The 26,871-nt window shown below is 32.3% G+C and overlaps 2 protein-coding genes across 5 annotated transcripts in view; one reads left to right on the forward strand and one right to left on the reverse strand.

Annotated features, from left to right (window-relative positions):
- LOC135842772 (serine proteinase stubble-like) overlaps positions 1-13,796 on the forward strand; it is a 109,478-nt gene extending 95,682 nt beyond the window's left edge. For both annotated transcript variants that reach the window (XM_065360399.1, XM_065360400.1), the window contains exons 4-10: positions 2,014-2,767; positions 2,868-3,259; positions 6,717-6,805; positions 6,887-6,993; positions 7,083-7,380; positions 8,424-8,549; positions 12,986-13,796. In XM_065360399.1, coding sequence (XP_065216471.1) covers positions 2,014-2,767; positions 2,868-3,259; positions 6,717-6,805; positions 6,887-6,993; positions 7,083-7,380; positions 8,424-8,549; positions 12,986-13,144 — 1,925 coding nt within the window. In that variant the 3' untranslated portion in view covers positions 13,145-13,796. The remainder of the gene's footprint in view (positions 1-2,013; positions 2,768-2,867; positions 3,260-6,716; positions 6,806-6,886; positions 6,994-7,082; positions 7,381-8,423; positions 8,550-12,985) is intronic.
- Positions 13,584-23,022, reverse strand: LOC135842774 (collagen alpha-1(III) chain-like). Of its 3 annotated transcripts, none has more exons than XM_065360404.1 (12): positions 22,874-23,022; positions 21,811-21,964; positions 21,410-21,463; positions 20,741-20,848; positions 20,312-20,437; positions 18,082-18,225; positions 15,116-15,175; positions 14,955-15,017; positions 14,743-14,860; positions 14,458-14,630; positions 14,138-14,359; positions 13,584-14,041 (listed from the first exon to the last, which is right to left on the reverse strand). In XM_065360404.1, the coding sequence occupies exons 2-12, from the start codon at positions 21,877-21,879 to the stop codon at positions 13,895-13,897; spliced, it is 1,284 nt and encodes a 427-aa protein (XP_065216476.1). In that variant the 5' UTR covers positions 21,880-21,964; positions 22,874-23,022; the 3' UTR covers positions 13,584-13,894. The 3 variants fall into 3 exon arrangements, with proteins under 3 accessions (XP_065216476.1, XP_065216475.1, XP_065216477.1); XM_065360403.1 differs by having other exon boundaries at positions 22,827-22,984; XM_065360405.1 differs by having other exon boundaries at positions 22,841-22,981.
- Between the last annotated feature and the right edge of the window lie 3,849 nt (positions 23,023-26,871).

The following is a 26,871-nucleotide window of genomic DNA, read 5'->3' on the forward strand; positions in this document are numbered from 1 at the left end:
AAAAATTATGAAAAAAATCATGGGAAACCATGTTTTGTGCGTGAAATAAATGTAAAACTGGAAAACATTTTTGTTTGGCTTTTCAAAGGTCATTTCATTGTTGTTGTTATTGGTACCCCATATTACCTGCACTTTTTCAAAAATGTCGATTTTGAACTTTTTTTTCAAAAAAAAATTAAAAATAGTAAACATGATTTTTAGTGACCACAATTTTTATCACAGATGGGTAAATGTTTGAATTTTCGAATGTCGCAAAAATTTTCATTTTTCATCAATTTCTCTCCATTCAGGAAGAGTTTGAACTTATGTACCCCATATTACCTGCACTTACCCTATGTTTAGAATAGATGGTAATAGGTACTACAAGTCGGGTATTTTATAATGTTGGTCATCATTTTCATTTCCTAATAACTAATAAGTATTGGTAGCTCTCAAGTTATTTTTCATTTTTTAACCATTGAATCAAGTCATCTACTTACATATATAGGTATTACGTTGTTTTTAAATATCCAAAACTGGGAAATACAAATAAACACACTTTAGAAAAAAAATTGAGAGAAATGAAATGGCCAGAGCAGAGAATTCCCCACAGAAACTGATAAATTTCATTTCTGGTCAGATTCTTTTAAATGCGATAAAAATGGTTCAAACTTGAGAAACCAATTTGTTCATGGATGATTAAAATGGACCATCCTCTGCTAATTAGGAAGTTGGGTAATTAATCTTAAAAGTTGTGATGTACCCCCTAGAAAAAAATGTTATGTTGATAGCCCAGTTCAAGCATTTGTAGAGTTTTCATGCAATGTCAGTGCAATCAACTCATTTTCCCATTGTATTCTTACATTTTCTTGAAGATTGAAGATAGAAGGAGAAGTCTTGAAGATTTTTTCCAAATTTTTCATATGTTTTAAATTAAATTTTTTTCTGGGTAATTTATTAATTTTGAATTTTTATACCTAAGTTTTTCTTTAGCATTCCAATCAAACATTCATTATTTTGTTCTGTTTTTCCATTTTCTTTGAATTTTTTTTTACCTTTTTACATTTAATAATTCTCCAATTTCCAAAATTCTTTACAAAATACAAAAACTTTGTCAAATAAGAAAGTTCATTTTTTATTGCTTGCAGGTTTTCTAGCACCAATAGGGTGTTTCTATAGTTTTCTTCATTTTTACAATTATTCACCTTCCTACCTACTTGTTTTCAAATTTTCAAATGTGGGTAGATAAGTATTTTATTGAGTGATTTTTCAAACTTGGCAATTTTTTTCAACTGTTGAAATAAAATGAAACTTCATGATTTAACTATATTATAAGGAATTAAAGATAGAGGAGTGTGAAATGAAATTTTAATATTTTTTTCAAATTTTCAAATTTAGCTTTTTGTATACCTACTTACTTGGTTTTCAATTTTTAAAAGGTTTTTTATTATTCTAATTTCAATGTACATACCCACTTTCAAGTTTTGATGATTTCTATTCAAGTGATGATTGCCGAAAGATAGATTTTTTTTAAAAATTTTGCTTTGAACTGTTGGTTTTAAAAATTCCATACCTATTTTTCTGGGTTTTCATTTTTTTTTCTTAAAAAATATCAACAAAATCTCTTTTTTTTCATTTTTTGTGATACCTATTTTTCTAGTTTTAAAACCTTTTCAAATTTTCAAAAAAAGTCCACAAAATACATTTTTTTTTCATTTTTTGATATGGAAAAATGTGAGAAAGAATTCATAACTTTAAATTTATTTTTCAAGGAAGTTCTCTTTTAAAATAATACTTTAAAAGTCTTCATAGCATCATTTTTGGTCTTATTTTGAGTAGAATTTCATTCAGTCCAAGATTTTGTTTGTCTTGGTGGCATTGTGAGTGAATTCACAAATTTCAAAAAATTAATAACTTTCAGCCAACAGTAGGTAATACAATGTGCACCTCCTCAAAAGCCATTTTACCTAAACTTTACAAATATCACTAAAATCGAACTTGAACTAATCAACTTACCCGTTGTATACTTTGCAGATCATAAAATAAATCCAAAACCGTGCTCAGTGAATGGTCTTGAAGGAACTTGCATGTTCGTGTGGGAGTGCATAAACACGGAAGGCCATCATATTGGAATGTGTGTCGACACATTCATGTTCGGTAGCTGTTGCGCGCATAATTTAACCACTAGCCAAATCTTGCAAATACCAGATTCTTCGGAGCCGGCGATCCTGTACACGCAACCGGCATCCGGTCAACGTCCGTCAGCCAGCAACAGGCCATCACGACCGCGACCAAAGCCATCGACGACGGCTCGTCCAGCTCTATATTTACCAAACCATAACGATATCGATCGCGTATCGTCGTCTAATGGACGCCCTGTACATAATCAAATCAGGCCGAATGTAAATTACAACGATGTAAATAATATGTACAATAGTATCGATAAGTCAGATGTGAATAATTGGAGCTCTTCTCAAAAACCCTCTCATGCGCCTTTCCCCACACCTAGTCAACATTTTCAAAACTCCTTACCAGACCGTGTTAATGTATATTCGAAGCCCAATCAATCAACTAGTCAACCGTCAACCAAATTACCAACATTGAGTTGGATTACGACCAATTCAACCGAAGCCACTTTACAAACAGCTGCTTCAAATTTGAGACCGAATTTCGTCTCGAGACCGACGATCTTGTCGACGGTATTGCCCGTACAGCATCGTCAAAATTCTAGTCATTTTTCTTCTACTAATACTCCTACTAGTACTGCATCTTCCACTACTGTTGATAAGTAAGCATTTGTTTTTGGTATATACTTTGTCAACAATTTTCCATACTTGAATCCGTCACTCTATATTTACCTTTTTGTTTTTTTTTGCATTTGTCTACAGCTGGAATAATCAAAACTGGGAATCAAACGAAATCGATGATGTTTCGAATCATATTGATTCGAACAACAACTACCAATATCGACCGCACTGGCACAGTTCTACCCAACAACCATTTATGACATGGACCAAACCATCCTCAAAACCGCCACCATTTGTTACTAAACCAAAACCATGGTATTTATTGACGAATAAATACCCTCAGACTGAATCTACCACTACCCACAAATACCATCCGCATAGGCCATTTACATCCAGCACATCATCAACCACCACAACGACGACTACGACGCCAGCGCCAACTACCACTCCTATGATTACCACTTCTACGATGAAAACCACGTCGCATTCGACCATGACTTTGGTTTCAGCTTCAACTTCTGATAAAAAAACACGTAAGTTGGCTCTTGCTTTAGATACAAAATGTGTTTGGATGTGGCCACGATGAACATAACAAGCGTGTTCAAAAAGTGAGAAACAAAAATGAAAATTTGGATGTAGGGTGCACAACTGACAGTTTTATCACTCAGTTTCCAACTCTGCTCGGCCTTTTCTTGAACTAGAGCATAAAAACAGATAGGGTAGCTCACCAAAAGTATTCAGCTGCTCAAAACGGAAAATTGAAAGTGAGTTTTTGAATTTTTCAAAATTATTAACCCAACGTAAAATTCATGAAAAAATTTAATGGTGGGATTATCCTGGAAAACTTCATTTATGGACACATTATTTTGAGTTGCTAATCACGTTCAAATTTCAAAATTTCGTATAAGAAAAATATTATTGCATTTCTAAAGTCTAAAAATACATCGTTCATGCTGGATTAGCTGATCAAACGTCGATTATTATTGATAATCGATTAATCGAATCTCGAAAATCGATTTCACACGATTAGTCATGTTTTGAAATGAAACATCAATTTTCACCCCAAAAAAAAAGATTTCTTGATCAAAAATTGACTACAATTAAAAATCGATTCATGTTCGGATTGGAAATAAAAAATCAATTGTAACCACAAAAATAGATTTCCTCGTCAAAATTGATCATGATCAAATTTCAGCTAATCGAGTCTTGAAAATCGATTCATTTTACGATTTTTGATGGCATGTGATCGATGAAGTTTGTAATGGAAAATTAATTTTAGCCTCGGAAATGGACGATTTCCTGTCTAAAAAATTGATCTTAAGGTACCGAAAATCGATTCATCGAATTCCAAAAATCGATTTATTTGTGATTTTCGATTCCATATGATCGATTATGTTTCATGTTATCATGTTCGAAAGGGAAAATTAATTTTGGACTCAAAAATATATTTTCTAATGACGAAAAATTATTCAGGGTAGAAAATCGATCTCTAAAAATCGAATAAATTCCGATTGTTGATTCTGTTCAATCGATCATGTTCGAAATGAAGAAATCAATTTGAACGTCGAAAAAAATTTTGGGATCGAAAATTGATTATTTCGAATTCCAAAAATCGAATCATTTGCGATTTTCGATGTCGTATGATCGATCATGTTCCAAAAAGGGAAAATAAATTTTACTCTCAAAAATATATTTCCAGATCACTGAAAATTATTCATGATCGAAAATCGATTAATCGAACTCCCGAACTCCTAAAATCGATTCATTTGCGATTTTCGATTCTGTATAGTCACTTATGATCAAAATGGAAAATCAATTTGTGCCTCAAAAAATTTGGAGATAAAAAATTGAGCTTAATAGAAAAATCGGTTTATTTGCGATTTTCGATTTCATATGATCGATCATGTTCCAAAATGGAAAATAAATTTGAGCTTAAAAAAATTTTTCGAGATCAAAAATTGAATTTGATTGAAAAATTGATTAATCGAATTCCAAAAATCGATTTATTTGCGATTTTCGATCTCATATGATCGATCATGTTCCAAAATTGAAAATCGATTTGAGCTTCAAAAAAATTTCGAGATCAGAAATTGAATTTGATTGAAAAATTGATTAATCGAATTTCAAAAATCGATTCATTTGCGATTTTCGATCTGATGATCGATCATGTTCTAAAATATAAAATCCAATTTTTCCCTCAAAAATAAATTTCCTGATGACTAAAAATGATTCATATTCGAAAATCGATTAATCGAATTCTCAAACTCCAAAAATCGATTTATTTGGGATTTTCGATTTTGTGTAATCGATTATGGTCGAAATGAAAAATCAATTTCAGTTTCAAAAGTAAACTTCCAGATCAAAAATTGAGCTTGATTCGAAAGTCGATTAATCGAATTTCAAAAATCGATTCATTTGCGATTTTCGATTCCGTATGATCGATTATGTTTGAAAAAAAATCCAATTGTAGCATGCATATCAGACTTATTGGGGCCTTCTGATCTAAAATCAGATTGTCACTTTTAATACCTGATAATGTAATGCTCATTGTGACGTTGAACAAACCATAAATATAAAAAAACCGAATAATTTCCGATTTTTCATGTAATATGATCGATCAATTTGAAAATTACCTATTTGGCCCGGTTTTGTTTTGTATTGTTTCGTTTCATTTGTGTTTTTGTTTGGTAAAAATTGACCAGCATTACGTTTTTATTCTCCAAGCAATCTTTTGATAATCGTTTTTTTAATCGATCTATTCAAAAATGATCGAGGGGCCCAGTCCATGTGGTAAGTGGCCCGTGGCTCTAAAATCTCGTTGAGAGGTGAAATGTGATCTGGAAAAAAGAATATTTATAATTGTAACTGCCCACAATATCTCACATTTTGGATATCTTGAAAGTTTTTTTTTTTTGAAAAATTGGGCTTAAAATTTATTTTTTATTCTATATTGTTAGAAGAGACCCTCAAATACATAATTCAACTTCAGAATTGTAATCGCTCAATCGCACTTTCAGATATTTTGAGATATTTTTTTGAAAAAATTGAGACCCAAAATTTGTTTTTATCTAAATCTGAACAATTTAGTGAAATTGTGTAAAATTGAATTGAAAAATTTTGTACCTACTTACCTACCCACATTCTGGATTATTGTTATTTTCACATTTTCCAATTATTAAAATACCTATTTATTTAAGTCCAAAAAAAAAAAAAAAAAATTGAAAATGAAAATTTCCAACGGAGTTTAAATGATTATCCCTGATGGAAATTCTAATCATTAGAAAATAATTCACTTTTATAATCAAAAGCCAGAGGAGTTCAATCATGGAAGAAGGTTGTACTTTGCGTAATCGTTAATTTTCCAACATTTTAATATTTATGTTCTTGCCCCTGACGCGTTCAAAGAGTAGGCAACCCATATCACATAAACGTTGCTCAAACAACTTCGTTTAATAAAATGTTGTTAGTAATTCTTATCAATATCTAGTTTATTTCGTTAGATCTAACATTTCGGTCTGAAATCAATTTACATTTTTCAATTATGACCCATCTTGAAAATTTCAAGCAGATGCTATAAAAATAGAAAAAAAAAAGGTAAATCATTTTATTTAAAATTTGGGTATTTTTTGATGAATTGGCATAATCTGCTTCTGCGATCGAAATTTTGATGAAATGAAACACAAATTCAAGGTTCAAAAATCTGTAAAAGAAGGTCTAATTATTTATGGGGGGGGGGAGAGGGCAAAACCCAAAATATCCGACCTCAAGATTTAAAATAAAAAGAAAACTGAATTTAGATTTCGAAAAAAAGAAAACTGCAGCAAATTTTTTGAAAGTTTTGACATTTCAAGGCAATATAAATCGTTCAATGTATTAAAATTTCCATAAACCTTTGATTTCAAGAAAATTGATCTTCCTTTTTTCTTGCGTCTATAAATAAAGTGCCTTCAACGTTGACATTTTCATAATAGATTCTCTAATTTTTTGCAGAATGTGGCGTATCACCTCTAACACCACCTAGACACGATATTCGAATAGTAGGTGGACGAAATGCCCAATTCGGTGTATGGGCATGGCAAGTGAGTATAATTCTCCTTCATCTTTCCCCTTTTTTCTCTGTATAATCATCGAACCTACCTATTTCATTTCTTATTCCACAGGTTTCTGTCAGAAGAACATCATTTTTCGGATTCTCTAGCACTCATCGATGTGGTGGAGCTCTGTTGAATGAAAATTGGATAGCAACAGCAGGCCATTGCGTTGATGAGTACGAACCATTCATTTGCTATTTTCTCTCCTTTATGTATTTTAATCAAAATAAACCCGAATTTTAATAAATTATTCGATTTTCCGCAGCTTGCTAACATCTCAAATCAAAATACGAGTCGGCGAGTACGACTTTTCAAGCATCCAGGAACCGTATCCGTTCGCCGAACGAGGAGTTGCTCGAAAAGTAGTGCACCCAAAATACAACTTTTTCACTTACGAATACGATCTCGCAATGGTCCGATTAGACTCACCTTTGGAATACGCGCCGCATATCGTACCAATATGTCTACCAGGATCAGACGATTTACTCATCGGTGAAAATGCCACCGTTACCGGATGGGGAAGGCTTAGCGAAGGAGGCACATTACCATCAGTTTTACAAGAGGTAGGCCTACACACACAACCTATCGACAAAATGTAATAAAAACTGCAACATTCCCACTTTCAAAAAGTCTTAAACAATAGCGCAGAAATAATAACTGATTCGAAGAACATAATAGAGAAGAAAAAAAAACCTATGCCGTACTAGTTAATCCGGTCCGATTGATATACTGGTTCAATGCTATAACGGAATGTTATTTATAATGAGACTGACCTGCCATTACATATTTCATTACCTGCTTTATTATATGTACAGACAATAATAACCGGATTATTTTGATATTTGAACAGAAAAAGAAAACATTTATTACGTGTATATGAACTTACTTACCTATTCTTCCCAATATATAATATTTTTTTTAATAAAAAAAACTAGGTACCTAAATAACCACATTCGAAAAAATATTCCATACAAAGTTTCAATTAAAAATACTACCAGCTAATTCAACACGTATCCTATCGATCATTTTTACTCGATTAAAATTTACGACAGATTTTCATTCTTTATTGGCCCAATAACACCTTTGAACTGGTTTTTTTGCTGCTCAAGAATCGACACTTTCCAAAATTACACTCTTGACTATTTTTTCAGCCTGAGGCATCGATATCAAAAATTCATCGAGCCTATTTGCCATTGCCCATTGGCAGTATATTTAATGTACAAGTTGCTCGCTCTTTTTTTTTCCACCGATGATATTTGTTGATCGATTTGCTACTCTCATTGTAGTGCAGTTAATTGGATTGATATCTGTATAGTGTCGAATTTAATTGAACCGTGAAATAGCATTGCTTTAGAATCAAGATTTGTTTTCACGATTCAATCAACATTTTTCCATTATCAACCTATAAATTACTTAGGTATTACTCGTATTTGAGAAAAAAACAGCCCGGCGATTAGGTTTCTAAAATATTGGCCCCGATTCGATAGTGTTCTAATTTTTATTTTTTTTGATCGATTAAATTGGTGTGATTGATTTTTTTTCTCAATGTAGTTAGAAGTACTGTTTCAAATGCTGGAATAACTATAACTAATTTTTTTCCCAACAGGTTTCAGTTCCCATAGTCAGCAACGACAAATGTAAAAATATGTTCTTAAGAGCTGGAAGACACGAGTATATTCCTGATATATTCATGTGTGCTGGATTCGATAGTGGCGGTAGAGACTCGTGTCAGGTACTTGGAAATTTTTTTTCACAAGATATTTTCAAGATTTGTTATTTTTATGTGACATACCTATTTAGTGAATTTATGTGTAGTGTGAGACCATTTCCTTCTCTTTTAGATAAATTAACAAATCTAACCAACCCACATTAACTGAATCCAAAAATCTATCCGAACCCTCCAAAATCGGTCAAATTTTTAACTATTCTGATAGTCCGGCATATGACAATAGGAGTAATTGCACCCCCCCCCCCGCCGATCCTCCGAGACAACTTTTTTCTTAAAGGGGACATCCTAAGGAACATTTTAAAGCAAACTTGCCAAAAAAAAGTTGGCCTTACTTACAAAATGGCGGCCATTTTGAATGACAGGTCAGCCGAGAAATCGCAGATTTTGCGTCTTAATATAGGACTTGAACGAATTTTTTCAAACTTTACAAAGGTAGATCGAAAGATCATACAAAAATTTATCACCTGTCAAAATTTCAAGGGCTAAAGTGCGTTTTTCGATTTTTGGTGAATTTTTGAAAATCGAATTTAGGCCAAATATGAGGGAAAAAATCAAAATTTTACCAAATTGACCAAGAAAGCTAAAATTTGGGATATACCCTATTTTCGACATGCCAAATCGATTGGAAACGGTTTCAACTCATTTTGAGCAGTTCTGGAGCCTCCAGCAGATTTTTGAAACTCGAAATTCCCACAAAATTCCATCAAATTGGAGTTGTAAAGCTAAAATTTATTCTAAAAACTAATTTCAATACGCTACGAAGTACTGCAGGTGAATTTCAAGTCGTTTTGGATCCTACAGCGACTTTTTGAAAATTCCTGAAGCCTCCAGAAAATTTTTGAAACTTTAAATTTTCACAAGATTTTATCAAATGGAGATGGAAAGCTGAAATTTACTCTACACTCCAATTTTAACACCCTCTGAAGACGACTTCAGGTGGGCACAAGTCATTTTAGAGCCTCCAGCGACTTTTTAAAAAAATTACTGGAGCCTCCAGCAGATTTTTACAACTCCAATTTGATGGAATTTTGTGGGAATTTCGAGTTTCAAAAATCTGCTGGAGGCTTCAGAACTGCTCAAAACGAGTTGAAACCGTTTCCAATCGATTTGGCATGTCGAAAATAGGGTATATCCCAAATTTTAGCTTTCTTGGTCAATTTGGTAAAATTTTGATTTTTTCCCTCATATTTGGCCTAAATTCGATTTTAAAAAATTCACCAAAAATCGAAAAACGCACTTTAGCACTTGAAATTTTGACAGGTGATAAATTTTTGTATGACCTTTCGATCTACCTTTGTAAAGTTTGAAAAAATTCGTTCAAGTCCTATATTAAAATGCAAAATCTGCGATTTCGGCTGACCTGTCAATCAAAATGGCCGCCATTTTGTAAGTAAGGCCAACTTTTTTTTTTTGGCAAGTTTGCTTTAAAATGTTCCTCAGGATGTCCCCTTTAAGAAAAAAGTTGTCCCGGAGGATCGGCGGGGGGGGGGGTGCAATTTCTCCTATTGTCATATGCCGGACTATTAATTTTGGGGAGAAAGATAATTTTTCCAAAACTGGAAAATTTAGGGAAATATTCTTTCAATTTTTAGTAGTTTTTCTAAAGTTTTTTTTTGAAAATTTCAACTATGATAATTTTAACAAGTTTTAACATTGTTTATCACTTTTTAATTATTTCCATACTTTTATTAATTGGCTAATCTTTATTTGAGTTTTTCTTGGTGTTTTTCAAAATTAATTTTTGACATTTTTTTTGTGATGTTTCATACTTACCTACCAATTTCACTGTACGAAAAAAATTTTGCTTTTTCTGTTATTTTAAACATCATTTCTTTTACAAAATTTTACCAACAAGTTTTAATGATTTTTATATATTTTTTTGGCGCTTTTATGTAATTTTTAACATGTTTATTGTTTTCAAAATGTTTTGTGAAACATTTGCCAAATTTCTTCATTTTGTTAAAATATTATCAAAATTTTGTCGTTATTGATAATTTTTATGATTTTTTGAAAAATGTTTTATATTCATCTTCATCATTATCAGAATATGTTGTGCAATTTTGCAAAAATTAACTTTGACCAAATTTTAGCAGTTTTTAAGAATTTTTAATGATTTTAATTTTCTGAAAATTTACCACTTTTTTGTCATTTACAATAATAATTTTTTAATGCTTTGTTAGTGTGCTTATGTCATTTTAAACACGTTTTATCGATGTTTTATGCAAGTTTTGCTAAATGTCACCTCATTTCAACCATTTTTTAAAAAAAATTTGGCTGTGATACTTTTTTAGATTTTTTTTTTGTTATCATTCCAACATTTTTTTGAGATTTTTGTGCAATTTTCATTAAAATTTCATCAGTTTTTTCATTTTTGTCATTTTAAATAATTTAAATGATTGTTAGAAATGTTCTTCTGTCATTTTAAATATGTTTTTACGATGTTTTGTGAAATTTCGCTAAATATTACAACATTTTCTGCAGTTTTTGAAATTTTAAAACTATTTAGATGCATTTTTATGTCATTTTGACACCTTTTTTGTCATTCTTATGATTTTAATGCTTATCAATGTTTTTATTAAATATGTTGTGCAATTTCGCTAAATTTTACAACATTTTCTGCAGTTTTTGAAATTTCAAAACTATTTTTATGTATTTTCATGTCATTTTGACACCTTTTTTTGGTCATTTTTATTATTTTAATGCTCTTTTAAATTCATTTTTATTTTGTTTTTGATCTGATTTTTATCATTATTTGTGATTTTAATGCTTTTCAATGTTTTTATTAAATATGTTTTTATGATGCTTTGTGCAATTTCACTGAATTTTAATCCATTTTCTGCGGTTTTGGAAATTTTTAAACAATTTAGATGTATTTTTATGTCGTTTTGACACATTTTTTTTTGTCATTTTTATGATTTTAATGCTATTTTAAATCAATTTTTATTTTGTTTTTGATCTGATTTTTATCATTCGTAATTTTAATGCTTTTCAATGTATTTATGTTGTATTGAACATGTTTTCTCAGCGAGATTTGGCTAAATTTAGCAGTTTTTTGAATATTTGTAATGATTTAAGAGCTTTTTTTTTCAAGTGTTTTTATGCAATTTGCAACATGGTTTTAGGAATTTTGTACAGTTTGCTCTAAATTTTACCAAATTTTGCAAAAATTTAATCACTTAATTATATTTTTTGAAATTATTTTAATGGTTTTTTAAGATTTTTTTTAAAAAAAAAACATGTTTTCTCAATGTTTTTGCAACTTTGGTGTGTTTAAAAAAAGATTTTAACAATTTTTTTAAATTCCTAATAATTTTATTGCTTCTTTGAAATTTTTTAAATTCCATTTTAAATTTTTTTATGACGTTTTATGCAATTTTCACTCAATTTTATAAAATTTCGTTAACATTTTTTCATTTTTATCATTGTTGGTGATTTAGTGCCATTTTTTTCAGTGTTTTTATGTCATTTTGAACATCACATTCTCAGAATGTTTTACTCAAAATTTTGGAAAGATTTTATCAGTTTTGAATAATTTTGAATTTTTATGATTTCAAGTGTTCTGATGTAATTTCCAACAGAATGTTTTACTCAAAATTTGAAAAATGTTGCAAAATTTTGGAAAGATTTTATCAGTTTTAAATAATTTAGAATTTTTATGATTTTTCAAGCGTTCTGATGTAATTTTCAACAAGTTTTAATTAGGTACCTATGTTTTGTGCAGTTTTTTAGCCAAATTTTTGTTGAAAAATGATCGCTATTTTTTCTTATGTTATAAAATTTTATCATAATTTCATTTGATTTTTTAAATTTTTGATGATTTTGATGCGTTTTTAAAAGTAGTTTTGTGACATTCAAGATTCTGTATCGATTTTTATGCAATTTTTCCTAAATTTTTCTCAACTTTTTTCTGAAGCTTCATGTTGTTCGAATTGCATAAATTCACAACTCACTGATTTATCAAAATGAGTCAAAACTCAAATCACTTTTTTGAGCAGTGATTCGTGATCTGAGATTTGTATCACATTTTTCGTGATTTTACTCAACCCTGGCACTTGGACTGAACCTAATGTCAGAATTTTTCCTGTGATCAAATTTTAGTCATTTTTGAAAATATAGAAATATGCTACATTCAAATTTGTGAACATTTTCAAAAAGTCAAATTCAGCACTTAAAGCTTAATCCAATTAAATCTTCCGATTTTCTTCAATACCTATGGGAAATGATAATTTAATTACTTACCTCTGGAAGCTGGTAAAAAAATTAATTGTAAAAAAAGGATTGTTCATCTTATCACCATTACATTGATTTCCTCCATTTTATTCAATATTTTTGTTTTTGAGCAGGATTAATATTATTATTGCTTACCCGCTTGAACTGAATAATTATAAATAATATTACCTATGTAATATGATAATTAATTTTCTTATGAAAAATTACAGGGAGATTCCGGCGGACCACTTCAAGTAAAAGGCAAAGATGGCAGATATTTCCTAGCAGGTATAATCAGCTGGGGCATCGGCTGCGCTGAAGCCAATCTACCCGGAGTGTGTACCCGTATATCAAAATTTGTTCCCTGGATCCTCCAAACTGTCACTTAATTTATTAGTAACCTATCAAAGGGAATATATCGTTTGCCACATTTTTAAATTTAATTTACTTACTATTTTGTATGGTAATGTGAAAAAAATGTGCCAAAGCGAACTCTTCCCTATCTTATTTATAATTTTGTACCTACCTACCAAAATGGAGATTCACCTAATATTATGCCAAGCATAATAATAGATCAAAAGTTAATTCCAAGTGCAATTTTATCTACTTAATTTGTATTTTATTATTAATGTTATATTTTTTTTTCTTTTTATATGTTGCCATCATACTTACTAATATTTGTTTTGTGTTGTAAATTTTGCATATTTTCAACCTTGTTAGTTGTTTTCAAAAGTTATACCAATATTTTGGTATTTTTTTAAATGTTTGTACAATTTTTTTTATTAATAAGTCAACCATTCTCCTCGTAATAATTATTGAATTTACTCATTGTTACGTATGTGAATAATTTATTAAGCAGTATTAACTCGAGCATTTACAACATTTGTAGGGTGCTACCAGTTTAACTGAAAATACTTGTAATATAATTTTTATATGCATATTCTGTGTTATAGTATAAAATACTACCTACTTCGTATAAATACCTGTATATTTTTGTCAAATAATGTAGCCAACAATATAAACAAATGTTCTTTTTCGTTATTTTTATACTTATCAATTTTATTATTCTATTTTCGAAAAATAATTTTAAATGCAGAAATAAAAGGTTAGTAGTGAAGCAGAATATACTCGTATCCAATTTAAATGAAACACACAGGTCCCATTTCAACAAAAATGCTCTGTTCAGGTTGACCAACATCTCGAACTGCAATATCAGTGATAGGAAGTCGAGATGGGTTATCAGTTGTATAACGAAGGATTGTAGATGACCATTCTTTGCGTTTGTACTACAAAATGACAAATATATTTTACAATTCATGCAAGAAAATTCAAGAGTAAGACGGCAATAAAATGAAAAAATCAATTATGGAATTGGAATTTACTTGGCATTCATCTTGGTCAGATATAAACTGTAATTTTGGATGACTTTGTGGAGATATTTCTGCATCATTCCATCCCAGTAATTTCACACTTTTTTCATAGCTCTTGCTGGAATTATCATAATGAGCGATAGCATTTTTGCAATGATACGTGATATTCTGTGTAGATGAAATGGAAAGTTTTTGCAAAAAAAGGAGCTGAAGATGATTTATTTTGTATGTTATCTGAAAAAATAAAAATCAATTGGTACAAAATTAAAATTAAAGGACTGGTTTTTTGTTGCAATAACTGCGTGAATTGTGATGTTTATTGGATATTTCACCTTAAACTCAGAATTGTTACTTCCTAACCATACTTCTGAGGTGGCAGAAGAAATATCAAAAATTTCAGAAAGATTCTTTCGTGGGTAAATGCAAGTCGTGCGTTTTTGAATATCACAATGGACTAAAATAGCATTCTTTATGTCACCTTCGCTTGGATTAATCCAATAATCTCCTATATTGAAAAAAATAAAGAAAAATTATTTTTTCTTCCCGGAAAATTGATACCCCACAAGCATAGATTATCAACTCATTTTCTTGGTACCTAAGTAAAAACTTTTACGCACCATTTGGGGAAGTTGGATCATTGATAGCGATTTCTCGACACGTTAGGGCAGGATTTTTTTTACGTCCAATTTCTTCTCGAGATATCACTTGCGGCATTGGTGAATCATTCTGTTGTGGCTAAAAGAATTCGTGGCAATTTTCCTCATAAAATTAGGTTTTAAAATAAAGTAGGTACCTACTTTTTTATGGCATTTCAAGTTATAATTATTACCTTACAATCACAGGTCCCTGGTAATCCAGGTTCACCTTTTGGTCCTTGGAACCCCGGATCACCCTGATAGAGAAAAATTGGAGAAATTGAGCGACGTCATTAATGTTTTGTACTTACATATAAATATTATTAGCAAGTATAGCAGTCACTGAAAAAATTACCGGGACACCAACTAATCCGATTCCTGGGAGTCCAGGAACTCCTTGATCTCCTTTAGCACCCTGCAATTCATTTAAACATAGGTACAATTTAGTGTTAGCATTAATCTACTAGTTTATACGAGTACGGTACATTATGTAGACATGTGTGCCGATACTGATCAATTATTCACGCCAAAATGTGAATGAACGGCGGTGCGCCGCTGCGTGAGAAACGCGCACTATGATTCAGATGAAAAATTTAGCCAACAACCAGGTTTTGCGCATTAATAGTGGAATATTTGGTTTCGAGGGTTCTGGAGGACGTCGATTTCATTTTCGATGACTTCTAAAAGCCAAAATACACCGAAAAATGAGGAGGAAAATTGATACGTCTAGGTTCCTATTAAGTATGAAAAAATACCACAAATGGTATTAAAGTCAGTCTAGTTGACGTCAAACTCCAAAACACGCCTTGAAGGACAGACTCAAATTGAGAATTTTCAAAAATACATCATGTATAAGTATGAAAATATTTGTTTTTGAATTTATTTGTGGTCAATGAATGTTTCAAAATCGTTTACACACAACTTTTATAGTTTTGGCAAGCATATAGATGAAATTTTGTAGGTACCTAATTACCTATTGTAATATTTTTTACTGCTTTTGGCATCTAAGTAGAGAATTTTTACAATTTTTGATGAGTTCACAAGTTGAATTTTCAAATTTTAACAACGTTAATTTTTTGAAAAATTGTGCTTACGTCAATGGCACGCCGGTAAAGTTATTGACGGTGGAGCGCCCGAGTGGCTGGTGTGAAATCAACGGCGGGCAACATCGGACAACATTTAAAAATCAATTCTGGTGGTAGGTATGTAATATTATAATACGAGTACATAATATGATATAGTTAGGATCGGATAGATTACTTGAGGGAGAGAAGGAAATGTTTGATTTTGTACTCAGTGAAGATAAGAATTATTCCTTACGTGGGGAATAATTGCCTATTGCCAGCTAGCTCAGAAGGCTGTAACCTATCAATTCAACTTGTGCAATTGAAGGGCGGTTTTCCAAAAGTGGATAAGTCAACTTTTTTGAAAATTGAGTTTTTCACGTCATTGTGTTCTATAGGTCGTATCTCACCTATTTAATGCCTAACCTACCCACAATACCTATTTATCTACGCACAATCCAACTTTTCTGTAAGTTGCGGATTGCAATCGTTTTTCCAAAACGCGATAAGTCATAATTACTTCGTTTTTGTTACTTTTATAGCCAAAATAGAGCTGCCAATATGGTTTTTTAATAGGTAGTACTGTAATATGTACTATATTTTCGTTTTTATTTCATTGCCAAAATGCAGATACATTTTTTTAAAATGATAGTGCTGTAGATAAATACTTAATTTTTGTCAATTTTATCGCCAAAATGGAGGTAAACATTTTTTTTTTCAATCAAAAATTTTTTTTTTCGTAAATTTATTGCTAAAATAGTGGTAAGATTTTTTTAAAACCAAAAATCTTTTTTTTCAATTTATAGTGTTGTAATAGGTACTTAATTTTTGTTTAAAATACTGGTAAAATTTTTTGTAATCATTTTTTTTTGGTCATATCCTTTTGTATTGTGAATTAGAGTTGACTTACATCGATTTGCAACACTGGTTCTATCATATAAATGAAAACATGAAAAATCGTTTTTCCAAAAAGCGATAAGTCAGTTTACTTTTTCTGCCGCAGAAGCGCTGCAAACTTGAGTTACACCACAAAACCAACACGTATGTGTTGAGGTAGATCCAATACAACATGTAGGATAGGTGGCATACTCCAAGTGCATCGCACCTTGGAATGGGCACTAAAAACATCATTTATCTCGAAATCATAATTTTTGACTTATCGCTTTTTGGAAAACCGCCCTTCAATTATGTTTTCACATAGCATTTGAATGAATGATATTTGGAGATGTAAATGACTTGACTCTACCTATAGTGAGAAAGCCTGCAGAGAGATATGTAATTTTACGAGTATTACTACTTCGTCCATGCCACTCGCAGGTGGAATATGACGTGCAAATTATATACCTATTAGGCACCTGATAATATAACTAAGGTATTCATCTAATTAAGGTCGTGGGACTAGACATTTTAGTCAGACGTACTATGACGAAAAAGCTTATAATTAAATAATATACATATTTCACAACTTACAGAACACTATACGCTTTTTTCCATCTCTATTGGTGGCCTCCCCAATACTAAAGGCATCGATGGAACCTAACTAAACGAGACTGCACATAGCACTTTGCATAATCCGAATATGCCGCAGAACATAACAAACTACCAAAAAAGATACTATTTATCGATCACTGGATCGATCAATATAATAAAACAAATTGAATTACCTCGCTAGAAGAGGGTACAAATAACCATCACTCAACTGTGGCCTCCCCTGGGGGCGCATCCACAGTCTGTTATATTAACAGGCGACAAGGAACCAGCTAATGTGTATTTGCCAAACCAAATGAGGATTTTTCTCAAGAAATCTCTAATATGAAGACGTACATAGCAGCAAAATCCCAACCCCTAAAGAGTGGTGGTATATGCGCAATGCGCGAGAATTGCTATGTACAAGTACAGAGCTAATAGATAATTTTCTTAAACCCTATCTTCGATCATAAATGTCATCACGACGCGAGCCGCGAGATCATTGATTAATTGACCTGTCACAGGGGGTGGAATGCCGCCACATACGTTGCTAAATAGAGATCTCATAAATCTGTCATTCTATCATCCTTGTTGCGAACTCTTTAATAAAGGGGGTTTGGACAACGACCTGACATCGTGTATGTGAAGTACAGAAGAATGCGAGATTTTTTACATTTCTTAATAATTTACACACGTTCCCAATATTTTCAATATAAGGGGTCAGTAAAATAAGCACTACCTTCGGCAGTGGGGCCAATCTGCCCTATGTCAAATATTTTGGAAAAATTACCGGATATCCAGTTAGTCCAATTCTTCCGGGTGGTCCGACGATTCCAGGTTCTCCAGGATATCCACCTGGTCCGGGCAACCCAGGTTCTCCTGATGGTCCAATAGGTCCAGGTGGTCCAGGATATCCTGGGTTTCCTTTCTGACCCTGCAATTTATTCAAGCATATTTCAGTAGTGGACCCTCTGAACTACCAGAAAAAACTCGACCCTCCTCCCCCTGGAGCTAATTTATTTATGGGGCTAAATCCGGTTCCGATTTAGGTTTTTTGTGATTTACTCCGAAAATATTAGGTTTACGAGAAAAACTATCAGAACTAAAAACGTTCCCCTTCCAATTCTCGACAATAAGACGACAATTTGATACGACGCTCAACACCCATCCCTCAAGAGGGGTGTCTAAAAAAAGGGATGGAAAGAGTAGGTGTTTCAAAAAAAGTCAGTCCAATGAATTGATCAAAGTTACCACTTAATATCATTCGTTTTCTCTCAATTTTTTTTTACAAAGTGTAATCACCCAACTACTAAACATCACCATTGATAGGTCTTCAACCCTCTCCGGGTGTTGTGGGGGGGGGGGTGCTTGATTTTTCAAATAACATACAACTGAATCATACATTTGAAAAACGAATCCGAAAGTGCGATTTATCGAATGTTATGTTTTCCAGATCGCTGAATACGAATATGAACCTATTTTCTGAGTCCAACTCCTCAGAGCACCTTTGTGCCCCGAAATACATTTTTAAAAATCATGAGAAGTCGAGTGATATATCGAATGTTATGTTTTCGAAGTCGATGAGTACGAATATGAACTTATTTTTTGGGTCCCACCTTCAATGTCCCTCTGTGCCCCGAAAAGGGGGCCAAAATTTCAAAAAATCATAAAAAAGTCGAGTGATGTATATCGAATGGAATGCTTTATCTTTTTAAATTTTTCCCAGGTAGTTGGTACGTGCCACTGGAATTGTTTTTTTTTATGGAGACATCATTTCTTTATAAGACTCCATCTCCATTCCGAAAAAAATAAAAATAAAAAATAAATGAAAATCTCAAGACCTGGTGAAGATACTCGTTACTTAGGCCCACCTACTAATCAATAAATCACTTCGGGAAAAAACGTTGGTCTTTCATCATAAAGAACAAAAAACTCAATTGATTAAAATTTCAATAAAATTAATTACCTATTTATAATTTTTTTTCTGCTGGAAAACTCAAAAATTGATGAAATATTTCAAAATAGAATCTCCAAAACGTACCATTTGATATATCACAAGATTTTTCATGATTTTTCGAAATATTGACCCATTTTTTGGGGGCAAAGAGGGACATTGGTGGTGGGACCCAAAAAACAAGTTCAGATTCATACTCAGCGACCTCGAAAACATAACATTCGATATATACATATATCACTCGACTATTCACGATTTTTAAAAATGTTTAACCCCCTTTTTGGGGCACAGAGGAGCTCTGAGGAGTTGGACCCAGAAAATAAGTTCGTATTTATATTCAGGGACCTCGAAAACATAACATTCGATATATCGCACGTTTGGATTCAATGTTAATCTTTCGCGTGAAAAAACGTAAACCGCTGAACCGCAAGATGTGCAAATAAATTTTTCAAATCATACTCGTATATGATTCAGTTGTGTGTTACTTGAAAAATCAAGCACCCCCCCACCAACCCCTGGCGAGGGTTGAAGACCAATCAATGGTGGTGTGATTAGTAGTTGGGTGATTAGGCTTTGTAAAAAAATTTTGAGCGAAAACGAATGATATTAAGTGGTAACATTGATCAATTTATTGAGCTGACTTTTTTTGAAACACCTACTCTTTCCACCCCTTTATTCAGACACCCTTCTTGAGGGATGGGTATCGAGCGTATATAAGCAAATCGTCGAGAATTTGAAAGGGAACATTTTTACTTATGGTAGTTTTTTTTCGTAAACCTACGTAATAATTTCGGAGTAAATCGCAAAAAATGTAAATCGGAACCGGTTTTAGCCCTCTAAAAAATAGCTCCAGGGCTAGGAGGGTCGGGTTTTTTCCTGGTAATTCAGAATTTCCCGAAGAAAAAATTGATGTGCCAATTTTTTTCTTTTCGCTCTCGCTTTTTTACGTTATTTTCCCGCTCTTTAGTGCATTATTTAACCTACTACACTTCCTATGTATATCCGCAACTGGTATGTACTTTACTTCAGGTAAGTATACCTTTAGCTAATAACAATAAAAAATTACCGGAAACCCATGTGTTCCATCAAGTCCGGGTGGTCCAATAGGCCCAACAGCCCCAACAGGTCCCTGTTCTCCTTTCTGGTCAATTGGTCCGGGTGATCCAGGATATCCTGTGTTTCCTTTAGCACCCTGCAATTTATTTAAACATAATTTGATAATGATAACAGTCCAACGCTACATCTTGTTTGAGGGATGAAAAGTTGATATTTTCATAATTTGTACCGGTATAATTATGAAGACAAGAAACCATTGTGGTCAATTTGGTGAAATATTATAGGTTTTTTTATTTCAAAAGTTCATATACTTACTTATATTCAACAAAAATGCACTTTTGGAAATAATGTAAGTAGGTATACAAGATACCTAAGTAATACTCCACAAGTGCCACGTTATTATTGAGTGCTAGAAATCAATATAGGGTAGTAGGATTACCGGAAATCCAGGTATTCCATCAATTCCAGGTGGTCCAACGAGTCCAGGTTCTCCTTTTTCTCCACTAGGTCCAGGTGGTCCAGAATGTCCAGTAAATCCTCGTGGTCCCTTGAAATAACAATAGGGAAAAATCGATTAGAGCGCAGGGAGCATGAAAAAAATTGTAGAAAGGGAAACTGAAAATAGCTTATTGGTTTATTAAATTTCTATAAAAGAGTAGATACAGGTACATGTCGAGACAAAAATCCGAAATTCTGGGTTTAAGTAAGTAGTAAATATACCTACGTAAAGATTTCACCCTACCCCTTCTAAAATCAATTCTGACCACTTTCAAGTCGATCTGAAGCCTCTAGAAAAAGTTGGCCATTCTTCAGCGTACTAGAATCACTCCAAAAGATGAACTGTACTCAACATCACCAGCTCTAAATTACTCTTAGACATGGGAAATTACGAACTACAGCAAATCAATTATTGAAAAAGTAAAAAATCAACTTTTTCTAGAAGTTTCACATTGCTTTGAAAGTAATCGTAATCGATTTAGAGGATCAAATTCAGTGAGTGGTGACTTTTCGATTTATTTTTCACTTTGACATTTTCATATAGTTTTATGCAAAGCTTTTACTAAGTAAGCTAAGTGTTGAAAATATGCACGTAGGTAGGTAGTATTACCGGTCCTCCTCTTTCTCCAGGAAGTCCAGGTTCACCTTTTGAACCAGCTAGCCCCTATAACGAAAACAAAAAATATCATGTAACGTTCATCAAATGATAGGTATTCGTAATCTAACAAACCCATTAATTATAATGTCACATCATACGCAATTGAATCTAATATGAAAAACACAATAGGTATTGCTACAGTGTGTTACTAGGATTGCAAAATTTTTTTTTCAACGACATCAGTTCACCTCTTTCATAATGAGAAAAGTAAAATAAGAATCAATATACTTACTTACCTACATCGCTATATAGGAAAATTATTGGTTAAAATATTGATAATCAGCATATACTTATCATCAGTAGAGATATTGCATTGTGTATGAATGATATATGTAGGTAGTCATAACACTTACTCGCTCGGGTTGAGCACTTGATGCGCCATAGAATATTGGAATAATTACGAATAACCAGAACAGTAACATTTTATTTTTGGTACTTTATGGACTGGAAATTCGTTTCTTATTGTGAAATTTAATTCATCAATGCAATTGCAGCAGAAGGCAAGACCTGGAAATTTGCATAGATCAATGGACTATGGTTGTAGTACACTTTTGAAGTGATGGGATAGGTTTTATTTTGATTTGAAAGTTACTATCAAAAAATTTTATCTCAGGAGGTGCCCTTGGAAGGGAGATTTGTGTTTTCAAAGAGAGGGCAGATCCATGCTATTGCAGTTAACATCCAAGACCAACTGTAGGGTGTTACTGAGCTTGAGCTATTTAAAATTTTCAAATCGCTTATTTTTGGATAAATCCGTGTTTTGAAAATTTTTCCTTATCAAATATTTCGCATTAATTTTATGGCAAAATATTGAAAAGTACAATATCAATCCTGAAACCGGGAAAATATTTTAGAACGCAGAGGAGGTACTTTTTCGATTACCTTGTTGAAATTGGTAAAAAAATGACCAAAAAATTGGCACCACTGCGTTCCAAAATATTTCCCCAGTTTCAGGAATAACATCTATTTATGTGAAATATTATAATTTGCCCAGAAAAAATTTTCAAAACACGAATCTATCCAATAATAAGCGATTTGTAAATTTTCAACCGCTCAATAGAACCCTAAAAGTGGGTTGACGCAGAATCTCAAATACTTTTATTTGAAAATGAACCATTTTCCCCAAAACAGGTTGTGCAGCGACAGGAGTGAAAAGTCACGACTTGTTTCGAAATGTTCCCTCTCTGAGAGTCCAAATCTCCTCTCTAGGGACATCTTCTGAGCTATAATTTTTGGTCGTAATTTTTCTATTTACTGCTTATAGGGATAAGTTAGTTAGTAAAAAAATGATAACATAAATAAAATCGAACTGGTTGAAGCAAAATGCAGAATTTATCAAACATACTCGTACATGCAAATAGATACCTACCTTCCCAAACTTACATGCAAAAACCAATAATAGGTAAGTAATATCACCTGTGCATTAGATGCAACGAAGAAGTACGTTTTCACTATCAGCATTACCACTAAACTGCATCACAAGCAACTAATTGTCTAAATACTTATTTAGGTACTCGTCGTCTTACATGTGGGTAATTATGAGTTTTTCGTATTTATTTATAAGCGCCTTGACCTACGATGTTTAAAAATAATCGCTATTTTATATGAAATCCCTTTCAATTTCTTTGGCAAATTTTTTCAAACAAACTGCATATTATTATTATTGTGCAGTTGCCCACTCATCTCATGATGACATTGTCGACATTTGAGTTTTTCTACTAATGTATACACGTGTAGTCGCTTGATTCATCTGAACATCTTATAATTAGAATGGTGTCTGTTCAAACACATAGTACCTATTTCAACGTTAACACTTTCAGTATTTAAATGAAACGTAACATATTTTTGTATCGTTGAAAAGATACTTGGACAGTATTTCAGCAGTTCGTGCTCATTTTAATCAAGTTTTTCTATAATTTTATGCGTTTTTTGCAATTTTCAAGAATTTATCTGTACTTCTTGTTAAGTATTTGTATTCAATTTTTTGTAACGTGTTTTATTTGATGTTTTATACATTTTTTGCCAACTTTTTAAAAATGTTAAAATTTCATTAGTTTTAAGGTCATTTGAAATGACTTTAATGCTTTTAAGTGTTTGTGTTTTCATATTATAATTTTTCATAAGTCGAATTGATTTTGATGCAATGTTTCCTGAATTTTGTCAAATTTTACTGAAGTTTCATGTTGTTTGAATAGCATAAATTTACGACTCACTGATTCGTTGAGTCGAATCACTTTTTTGACAGGGATTTGTGATCATGAGATTTAAATTACATATTTCGTGATTTTACCAACTCTTGGCAATTACCTAGCACTAACCAAATTTCAGCATTTTTCCTTAAGTGGCCAAATTTTGATCGTTTTTAAATTAGAAATAGCTAGATCAAATTCTAATTTGTAAATTTTTCCAAAGATGTTATTGGATTATCTTCTGATTTTAGGTAGGTACATAAATAAGGAAGTTTGTAACACATAACTAATTTATTAAGCAATTAACTCGAGCACATACAACATCTGTATAGGGTGCTACCAGTTTATTGAAAATACTTGTAATATAATTGTTATATGCATTATTCTGTGTTATAGTATAAAGTACTCGTACTACCTACTTCGTATAAATATCTGTACATATATTTTTGTCAAATAATGTAGCCAACAATATAAACAAATGTTCTTTTTCGTTATTCTTATACTTATCAATTTAATAGGTACCTATAATCTATTTTTGAAAAACCATTTTACGTGTTTGTTTGCAATCATGTTCGTTGAGTCAAATCATACCATGACATGTAATGACGATATTGAGTTCTTAGGTCCTGCAACTTTGAAATAAATTGAACTCGACGTGGAAAAGACGAATCTTCCATCAGCGATCTTATACCGGCCTGAAAATATTCAATATTTTAATTATTACAAATAGGAAAAGATGTACCTTTTGATGCTTTTTCAAAATATTTCATTTTCAAGATGGGATCTTTTGATGGAAGTGGAGCACCCCCTCTTCCAAATGTGGGCAAAACATTAAAAAAAATCTGGTGCTTGTGATACATCAAAGTAAATTTTGTAAAAAAAATTTGTGCCACAATTGAAGGACAGGACTCGAATACATTTGTCAAATTGATGTGTAATGACCCACTGGAAATTTTAAGAATAGCGGAGGTAATTAAAAAATTCCCTATCCATCTGTGCACACAAAAAATATGCTCAAGCCTAAATATCTGAGTCCTGTTATATGCTTGATGAGTTGCAAAAAACGAGTAGGGTATACTTTTTTCATTTCTGATCACTCATTATGCTTAATATAGGTAGATACATTACTTACTGGTACTCGTTTTGTAGATGAACTGAATTTTAAATATGCATTAAGGCTATCTTCATCTTCATGGAAGTCTAGGTCTACATTATACCCAGCCACAATTTCCATCGCAGTCCTTATCTTCTCATCTAAAAATTGGTTTTTCACAAACTCCTCTTTGGAAAAATCTATTTGTATCTGGTTTTCATTGAAGGCAATCTGATCAAGATTGGTATGCACTTCACTTAATGTGGCATTCAATAAGTTTTTCAGATCAGTCATTATCTGTTGTGCCAATTTGAAGTCTTTCAACGATTTACTAGTTGAATGCTGAGCTTGACTCAATACCCCGAGAATAAATAACCAAATGAATTCCTTGTCATTCCTTATCACATCTTGTTCATATGTAGGAATTACTATAAAATTGAGCAAATGATCAACCGACTTACAGCAATCGTACATTTTGTCAATACAGCTCTTGTATGCACCTCGAGCAGCCATGCTCAACGGATATAATTGGCGGATATTATTTTCAATTGTGTGCTTGTAATCAAATTCTGAAGGGTGAATTTCATGCATGGTATTTGTTAACGCAGAAAAATTCACTTTTGCACTGAATTCGTTTTCATATCTCTTAGCAATATTAAGCAAACTTGAAAATACATTGTCAAATACATCCAATTCTTGTTCTTGACAGTGACACGAAATGAACAATGTGCAAAAAAGCATTAAAAACACAGAAATTGTCATTTTCTTCATGATGAAAATAAAGTAGGTAACAGCCACCAATATCTACACTTCACTAAGCACAAACAAACTACCTATTGCTAAACTCTAGTGGACAAAACCACTTTGAATTGCTATTTGTTTTACATGTGAGAATATACCCAATGCAGATATTTCAGTTTCTAAATTTGAAGGTTATGCGGAAGCGGCAGTTCTGGCTATTGCGTTGAAAATAAACAATGTTTATTTGACAACTCGCCCACAAAGTTATAGGTCTACTATGTACTGTAATATTTTTTTTACTGCGTATAACAAATATGCCTACCTACTGGATTATGGTGCCAAAAATTTCTGGTTAGTTTTCATTACTTGAAATAATAAATTTAGAGAATCTTTAATCAAAATATTTCTGAATCAAATTAATCAAAGAGTGTTTCATTATAGTGGACAACGAATAGGTAAGGTACATACCTATCTATGGAGTACAGGGTGCCCAGAAATATCGAGTACCCTGAAGAAAGTTTTTCATTAAAAATAAAGGTTGGCAACGTGAAATAGATGCATATGATTGGTGGAATGTTATCTCTCCAGTCCAACAACCAATCATGTGCTATCATTATTATCATTCACTGTGACCAATCAAAGTATTTTAGTAGAAATGAAACTTTTTTAGGGGTACTCGATATTTCTGGGCACCCTGTATGAGGGTGTAGGAACTTGATACCCATCAAGAGTATAGGGAAGTATTTTGACCAATGGGTGATTCCATGTCAATTCGACAAAAAAAAAGCAATTTTGAAAGTAATGTCTTTTGCTCAAATTTTATTACAATGTCTACCCACCAAAAGTAAGAAACCCGCAATCTGTTTGGTCTGAGCCTCCTCTGCGAGCAGCTGGAGGAGGGTTTCAATTATTTTCACATTGTCTCAAGGTACTCCACTTCAGCAGCGCAAATGCCTCCGAAGCTGTGACACTTTAATCAAAACTGAATTCACAGTTCCAAAGGGCATTGCATTTTGAACTTTTTAAGCATTTTGAAATTTTAAAAGTTGAAAGTTGGACTTTCAAATTGAAAGTTCGAACTTCAAAATGGCGCTGCAAGTGAAAGCTACCATTTAAAATTCTGAAAAAATTTCCATATATGTACCTTTTGGTGCTTTTTTCAAATATTCAATTTTCAAAATGGGATTTTAATGGAGGGGAAGGATCCCCTCCTCTAAATTAGGGCAAAACTCAAAAAAAAAATCCGGGGCATGTGAATTATCAATTAATTATTGTGTTGCACAAACAAACAATTTTGAACTTTTACCCTGTTGGGGTGTTGCTGATGGATGTGGATGGGGCCCAAATAATGATATATCACATGCCCCAGATTTTTTTTTGAAAGTTTTACC

Source organism: Planococcus citri, chromosome 4, assembly GCF_950023065.1.
Source record: "Planococcus citri chromosome 4, ihPlaCitr1.1, whole genome shotgun sequence".
Lineage (NCBI taxonomy): Eukaryota > Metazoa > Arthropoda > Insecta > Hemiptera > Pseudococcidae > Planococcus > Planococcus citri.